The following is an 8,433-nucleotide window of genomic DNA, read 5'->3' as shown; positions in this document are numbered from 1 at the left end:
AGGGGCGCATACTTGCTCAGCCTACAAGGTTCATACGCATAACCTAGTTCAATAAGTACTTTCATATAACTTTCGTATATACATCCACATATATATCCACCGAGATAGCGCTCGGCCCAACATCAGCCAGGCAGCCATGCCAAACCTTGTAAAGTAGGCGAAGAAAATTTTGTTTTAAAGGAGGAATTTAAAAGTGTTCTCTTCGCCCCCTTTTTTCCTCGATACATGGTATTTATTGCAGCGACTTAATCAATCCATGCAATTATTACAAAGGCAAAATGCAATAGATCACTTTAAAAATAATCAAAAAGCACGATTTCTATGAGCAGGAACCGATAAAGAAAACCAGCATAGTTGCCTCTAAGAGGGAGGCAGCGTCAAACAACTTGTCAATCGAAGGCAACAGCCCGGTTGCCTTCGACTGACGAAGAAAGAACTGGCTAAGCAATGTGGCCCAACGTTCGTGTCTTCCATAAACTGCGCAAAATAATTAGTAAAAACATAAAATAGCACATTACCTCCATCGGATATAATAAAAGATAGAACGATATGTGAATCTAAATGAGAGTTTTTCTACAAAATCCTTTTGGTGCACGCCCTTGCAAAGCTTCTCCCATTTGACCACTTCGAATTGTAAGCATTTGGTTCGCGCTTCGGTCTCCGAGCTTTGCGGTAACAATATTACTTACTTTTGAAGGCAATCTTGATGTAATTTCTGAAAGCAATATTGAGGTGGAGAAAAACCAGGACTTCCAAAGATAAAGCTGCACAAATGGGAAATTGAATGAATAGCTACAAATAGCAAAATTCAGGAAAAATCAAGCAAGAGAACACGCTTGATAACGAAATATCGCTATATATTGTAATTTTTAAATATTTTAAAGAAGATTAGGCAAAAGGGGTAGCAGTGAGAGGGCGCACCATTATTACCTTTTCAGGTGGTGCCGCTAACAAAAGGAAAAAGAAGAAATCCAGACAGCGAGAAGAATGGGCAAGGTAAGCCGAAACCTTGCTAGTTAATATTACTGCCAGTATACTAATGTTTCTTAAGATTTATGGGCGGGATTGAAGGCTTTGACCTCATTTAACAGGCTGGAAAAACTGAAGCTTCCATTGGGTCTTCCATTATAGCTTCCCTTCTTTCAGTGCATCCGCGACAACACTAATTCTCATCTGGTGGAGTGCTGATATGATAGACGCATCACTTGCAAGTACGGAATAAAGCTTTCGCCATTGTTGGCTCGCACAAGATACGTGCGTGAGCACACAGTATTCGTAAGCCGTTTAAACAAATTTGTACGAGTCCATACACGCAAGCAGTGTGTCGATAAAACTTGAAAAGTTGCTCTGATAAATTATAATTTCGGTGGATGCGCAAACGTTAACGCAATATTTGAAACAACAATTAGGTCAACATACTTATTCATGCCTTACTCGTACTCGGTCACATTTATTTCTCTGGTGCGACTGTAAGCGGACGCGAGAGCAGACGCGAGTGAACGCCGGTGACTGTGAGTGAACGAGTACGTGCATATGGGTTACCACCTGTGCGTGTGAGCGGGCGTGAATGGCGAGTGTCGCTGAGTGTGTGACGTGGACGTGTGTATGTAAGGGAGTGGTTGCCTGCAACAGATTGGAAGACGTGAGAGTCAACCTGAGGTGCTGGTGGAGGGAAAGGGCTGGAGCGTGAGCACGAGTGACTGACTGCCGGTGAATGTGAATGGGTGTGAGGGAGAACATGCGCATATATACGTACCTATGAGTGGACGTCAGCCTGCGAAGTTCGAGAGAGTGCATGGCCGAAAGAGATTTTGGCGACCGAGCGCTCACCTGGTTTACCGATCTATAGAAGAAGCAATCAGTGAAATAATACGGTAGGCAAGTTAGAAGCTGCATAAACTCGACCGGCCATGTCTGTGTGCTGATTCGGATTTCTAACGCCGCCTGAATGACTTGCAGGGAGGCGTAGAACTCAACCTCGACTACTTTTGCTCGAGAAGAGGAATTGCGTGCACTCTTGTCACGGTGAGCTAAGATTTCGTGTTGATTTTGTCGAGCTAAATAAATAATGGAAACCTCCATGCTGCCTCCCGCTCAGATTAAATATTATAAGCAAGCCATATGCCAAATGAAATTTACGCTACTTAAGCGCCATCGTTTTCTAGGAATTTCGCATATCTCCGTACAGTGCTTTCGTTACAACAGCAACAGAAAATGATATCGAGACGTATCCAGCCCAAGAATATATTTACGTCGTGGCACCCACGTAGAAAGCTATTTCGAGTTGACAAAGAACACAACTTTTAATTCACAGCCGCATGCTTGGTTACCAGGATTCCTGAAGCTATCCAATTATTCACCTTTGCGGCTCTTCTTTAGCCTAAGTAAACATACGTATATTGATGTTCGTGTGTTTAGTTCTCATAGCACTGTTCATATTCAGCGCTCCGCACTCCTTTATTATCTCTTTTTTTCTATCCTTTTTTTTGTGGTGACATTCGTTCAAATCATTTTTATGTATGACGACACTTCTTGTGTACATTCATTAAAGATGGTCCACTTCTTAAATGACACTGAGATGAACTAAGCGGCTAAGTCAATGAAGAACTTGTGGCATAGTTAGTGTCCACAAGTGTTACCGGCTGTGTCGAGTTCGTGAGGCATCGCATCAAGACATCTCTCGTCTACAAGCCACCGGCTGCGCGATTGCTTCTGTCTGAATTGGCAGGTACCGGTCGTACGTAGTACGCAAGGTAAAGAAGGACAGCGCTCGTCCTGTCCTTTCTTTACCTAGTGGCCTCGTATTTTTTTTCACAATGTGCAGCTAGACGATGCAGGATGATGCATGCATGCATTTGCTGCAGAAAAAAGAATATGCAGTGACGACTCAGTACATTGTGATGGAATGCCAAGGTATTCGCCCAGCCGGGACCCCAGGGAACGTCCACATTTCAAAAGCACTGGGGTTCCAAGCTGATTGGAGCGTTAACTGGTCAGCAGTCAAGAAAAGCAAGCGACGTTTAGAGAACCACTGAAAGGAGGAAGGAAGAAGTGGAGCTGGAGTCATTATACATTTACAATATGATATAGAGATTTTGATGAAGAGAATGAATGTAATGTAGACATAGGCAAAAATGATAGACACCAATAGACGCAGTAAAACAGGTTCAGCTCAAGCAGGCTAGGTTATCATTTCTGGCAGCCCCCGTTTCAAATAGAGTGCTATTAGAAATCGTCATCACCAGTTTCTATTGCTCCCATCCTGGGAGGGCGCTCAATTGCAACATTTAGTAACATTTACGGGACCTTCAGTTGTCCCCGTCTCTGTTGTAAGATGCAAGATAGCTGCGTATGTGCCCTTATTTACGGGAGGCCAGAGTTCTTTCGGCCGTTATTCTCTGCAGCACTAACTGCTGGCATATTACTGTCCTACGCAAATGTCCTTGCCACGCGCCTGCGTTCCGCTTTCGCTGAACAAGGACATCACTTTTCCTTCTCCAGCTGTTCTCAGCGATGTTGTTCATACTGCTGCATACCACGAGCAACACTTCCGGCGTCTACATGTGGCTGTGCTACCTGAGCTTCACCTACTCACTAGTGGGCGTCTACCTGGCGGTGCACAGCCTCTTCAGCTCAGTCGACAGCACAACCACGGTCTTTGTGAGCAGCTGCTGCTTTGGGTTCCAACTCTTATAAGGCTGTGCTGCCTTGCTCACGGCTGATTTCTTGTCCTCCCCGATGAAGAATACTTTCACTCTTTTTGTGCGCAAGGCAGGGTGAATGTATGCTGCGCCGAATACATCACTACAGCTTCCTATAATGAAGTATTTGGCGAGCAGTTATTTCAAAAAATGTTTTCCGCAGTTTTTATTGAAGCACACGTGATAAAATTGTATTATGCAATGCAGCTCTCAAAACTTTCACATCATGTTCCGACCGCTTGCGAACTCAAACTAGGCTCTTCAATCTATAGTTTGGAAATCAGATTACGGCTTTAAAAGTATCTTTTCTCTTGCGTTTCAAGCACAGATGAATAAAATACAGCTCACAAAGGTTATTTCTGTAGACACCGACCTCTTTCACTATAGTTCTTGTGTTACCTATATTTCTCTGATCACATCTCCTTTCGTTCTTTCCACTGTTATTTTTTTAGGTACATGAAAACTCACTTCAGTCATTTTAATACTTCCACTATCGCGTTCTCAATATGATAAATAGTCTTGCCTCGCGGGACGTGTTGGGGCATGGTGCCCGCAGCTGCCCTTCTGGACGATACAAGAGAACGGGATGGACTATAGAAAGGCGACACGAGACGGTGCTGTAGGCTTTTAGAGAGGCAAAAACGAAATCCGGCCGTGCTGTTTAAGTGAGAAAAAACGAAATCAGGAAAGAAATAATTTACGATAACTCAAAGGGAAGCTCATTACTTTTCGAAGCGAGATCGGGATGCCTTAGAACACGCACCTATAAAGCGAGATATAAGAAGAAAGAAAGAGCATGTGCTTGCGGCGGTAAAGCTTGGGAAACAATGGAGCATGTTTTCTTAGAATGTGAAGACGTCTGACGTCGATTTAGGCATCACTGGCCTCCTTGAATCCCTTGGGTTTAGCGAGAGCAGTGGAAAAGTACACATGTCCGCAATAGAGATAAGTAAAAGGCGATTGGAAGATTGGTGGAAGAAAAATAGGAAAACGACAAAAAATGGAAACGTATAAAAACAAAGTTCGGAATAGGGGATCAGAAAATTTGGTTGTTGGAGTTCATAGTCTTTCATAGTCTTTTTTTTTTTATTTTGTAAACTAGGTAGGGCATTAGGCAGTACAAGAGCAAGAGCGTGATGGTGCAACCTACCGGCCCGTTCCAAAGGGGATGCTCATAACATCCATCCATCCATCCATCTAGGCTCCGCAAATGGTTGATGAAAACGCGACGATAGCAGTTACGTGTGCTCGTGGGAAACGTTATGTGGTTGTGTGTGCGCGCTGAACGTCATGTCTCTTTGGGGACCTCGTAGCGACTGTGCATTTCTGTCCATGACAATGTTTCTTCATTTCCCTTTCTTGTTATTTTTGTTAAGACGAGGTTTTGTGCTATGTGTATGCAGGTAGTCTGCAGTGACACCATAGGGACAATGCCTAACTTCATCTGTTTGTTTATGTGCATATATTGCATCAGCTACAGCCATCCACCCGTTTCAAAGGGTAGACACACACACACACACACACACACACACACACGCACGCACAAGCGCACACGCACACACGCACACACGCACACACGCACACACACACACACACACACACACACACACACGCACACGCACGCACGCACGCACACACGCACGCACGCACACACGCGCGCACACACACACACACACACACACACACACACACACACACACACACACACACACACACACACACACACACACACACACACACACAATCATCATCGTTCTTTCGAGCTGTTCCGAAGAGAACCAATACCAATTGGTCCGACTTTCATCTCAAATGCCTCACAGTCTTGAACTGCTGCCAATGTCCTTGTACTGTGCAAAAAGCAATGAATTTGAGGCTCACAATTCCTTAATATTATATACAGAGAGTAGCGTGAGACGCATATTCTACATTATTTTGCCAAATTCTACAATGAATGCGCGACCTAACACAGTCCGCGCGTTGTCTTCCTTAGTCGGTGCTGTACTACGGCTCGGGCTCCATCTTCTTTCTCGCTGGTGGCGTCGGTGTCCTCTCCAAAGGCTACGATGGCTTCCTGAGCCTTCTCATCGGCGTACGTGTCTCTTTGGCTTCAGCCCTCGCGCCTTTACATTTCCTGGCTGGGTAAAACATTGATCCTCTGTGGAAGTTATAGCTTGCGTCGACTAGTCAGGAACAGAACACATGTGCACGACAGTGTTCGGGCGGCTGTTGTCAGCATTTACTGATTGACTATCGTACTTGACTAATGCTACGAATAATTGAAAACACGTCTTATCATCAGTTTTGCGCAATTATGTTGCTGCGGTGACTGCAATGCTGCGTGTCATTCAACCAAGAAACACTTTTACTTTAAACTTTATATTGATATAACTTAACCTTCTCAAGCTCGACAACATGCTAAGAACCCGGCAAACGTATCTATCTTTCGTTTATTACGCTTTATTTACCGACATCGGCGCCAAATACTGCACTTGCAAAGATTTTATTGCCATACAGGGTCTGTCCGGAAAGTAATGTCAGTAAGGCCATTAAAAATAATTTACTGAATTTATCGTTACAAGGGTTTAAAAATCTTCAAAATACTCTCCTTTTGCGTCAATACATCATCTACAGCGAGACTTCCAGCTCTCGAATGCGTTGCGGTAGTCCTCCTCCTGAATGGCCTTTAATGTTGCGGTGCAAGCTGCTTTGAGCCCGTCCATCGTCCCAAAATGCTTGCCTTTCAGGGGTGTTTTGAGGGCGGGGGGGAACAGAAACAAGTCGGGGGGAGCCAAGTACGGGCTCTACGGGTGCTGGGGGATCGTTGGTACCTCTGCTTTAACCAGGTGTTCGGTGACGATGAAGGCACTGTGGGCAGCCGCATTATAGTGGTGCAACTTCCAGTTGTCTGCGGTGTCCGGCCGGATGCGTTGAACCGTGTGTTTCATTATTTTGAGGACTTCCACATAAAATTTGGAGTTCACAGTGGTTCCAGGTTCTACAAACTTGTGATGAACCAGTCCGTGGATGTAAAAAAAGAAACGATCAGGATGATCTTGATCTTTGATTTGCTCATCCTGGCTTTCTTCTAGCGAGGGGACGAGTGTGTGTGCCACTCCGAGGATTGCCTTTTGGTCTCCGGGTCATATTAAAATATCCAAGTCTCGTCACCTGTAATGACGTTGTCCGAAAATTTTAGATCACGTTTGCACATGTCAAGGTTTTCTTGGCACGTTTCAACGAGGCGTGACTTTTGGTCGTCAGTGAACACTTTTGGAACCATTTTTGCGCACACCTTCCGCATGCCGATATCGTTTGTAACGATTTCATGAACTTGAGTTTTCGGAATGTTTTACATGTCGGCCATTAAGCGAACACTTCATCGTTGGTCTCCGTTCAACAGTTCCCTCTCTCGCGATTCATTGTCTGCCATGGTGGTCGTGGATGGCCTTCCGGCGCGGTCATCGTCGTCGACCTCTTCCCGGCCTTCCACAAAGGCCTTGTGCCATAGAAACACTTGCCGATCTGACAGGGCATGTTCTTTGTAAGCAGTCTTGAGCACAGTAACAGTTTCTGCAATGGTCTTGCCAAGTTTCACGCAAAACTTGATCGCAAATATTTGTTCTAACGAGCGCTGTATTTTTGCTTGCACAATATTTCGCACGGACAGGCCCGTCCTACACTTTCCGATGCTCGGAGCACACTGAGCGACGGTGCGCTGCTTAGCTGAGTTCCCCCACTGTCAGTTTCAATCGGTTAGACCGCGCTCCGACGCACAGTCGCTTCACAATAAATTCACTGACATTACTTTCAGGACAGTCCTTGTATATTGCTTTGGGTGGCACTCCACCTATGTTATCAAAAGATCTGCTCGTCATCTTTGCAAATAATTAGACCTGAAAACGATGTGAAATACTTATTGCAAATAATTAGAGCCGAAAACGATCGAAAAAGCTTATCAGTATTTTATTCCAGCCTGGGAATAAGATTGGCTGGTCTTTCAACATTGGGTATAATATTTATATAGCTTCTTACTGTTCAATTTTCTCAACCGTTCGTCACGTTGTGCACGAGTATAATGCCAATTATTTCAAGAGAAAGTTAGAATTTTCACTGCCTGTGTCGTAATCTTGTCTTTCTCTTTCTTCCACAGAGCTTTTCCTTGGTTCTGGGGGCACTTATGTCCGTCTTCACAATGTGTGGATCCAAAATGTAGATTTCGGCGGTCGCCATATAAGCCACGCCTTATTCTGCAAACACATTCATTGACATTTACTATCATACGCGCTGTACATTATGTGGAAAAATTGACAAAAATAAACTCCCACTTACGACTCATACTGAACAGATTCGAATTATTTAAATTACGAGTGCACCGGTGTGTCTGTGTGTGTTTTCTTCTTACCTCAGTTCAAAATATCCGACCCGATTACGAATGAGATTGTGCGTCACGTGCTCTGTCAAAAAAAAAAAGAAAAGAAAAGAAAGAAAGAAAGAAAGAAAGAAAGAAAAACGTGGTTGCGCCACGAGAGTTAAACCGGATTCCCCTATTTCACCACCCGTTGAATACTCCTTTCCGTCAAGGACGTACGTTCGTGCGTCGTGCGTCTAAGTGATCTCTCCTTTCATGCAACGAGTCTCGACTGCGCAGCTCCCCTACGGGGCAGGCCACGCGCAGTGTTCGCGTGCGTGCGGTGGCTTGAGACGAGCGTAAAGCTCCTGTGGACGTGCTGCA

The 8,433-nt window shown here is 44.7% G+C and overlaps 1 protein-coding gene across 1 annotated transcript; it reads left to right on the top strand.

The window, feature by feature from the left end:
- Positions 1–1,761: 1,761 nt before the first annotated feature.
- On the top strand, positions 1,762–8,419 carry LOC129385061 (uncharacterized). The gene is made up of 4 exons (XM_055070975.2): positions 1,762–2,025; positions 3,502–3,660; positions 5,692–5,790; positions 7,852–8,419. Exons 2-4 carry the CDS (start codon positions 3,514–3,516, stop codon positions 7,912–7,914), a joined length of 309 nt encoding a protein of 102 aa, XP_054926950.1. The 5' UTR covers positions 1,762–2,025; positions 3,502–3,513; the 3' UTR covers positions 7,915–8,419.
- The last annotated feature ends 14 nt before the right edge of the window (positions 8,420–8,433 follow it).

Source organism: Dermacentor andersoni, chromosome 5, assembly GCF_023375885.2.
Source record: "Dermacentor andersoni chromosome 5, qqDerAnde1_hic_scaffold, whole genome shotgun sequence".
NCBI lineage: Eukaryota > Metazoa > Arthropoda > Arachnida > Ixodida > Ixodidae > Dermacentor > Dermacentor andersoni.
The sequence above is the reverse complement of the archived record's forward strand: the minus strand, read 5'-3'. Positions and strand labels throughout refer to the sequence as shown.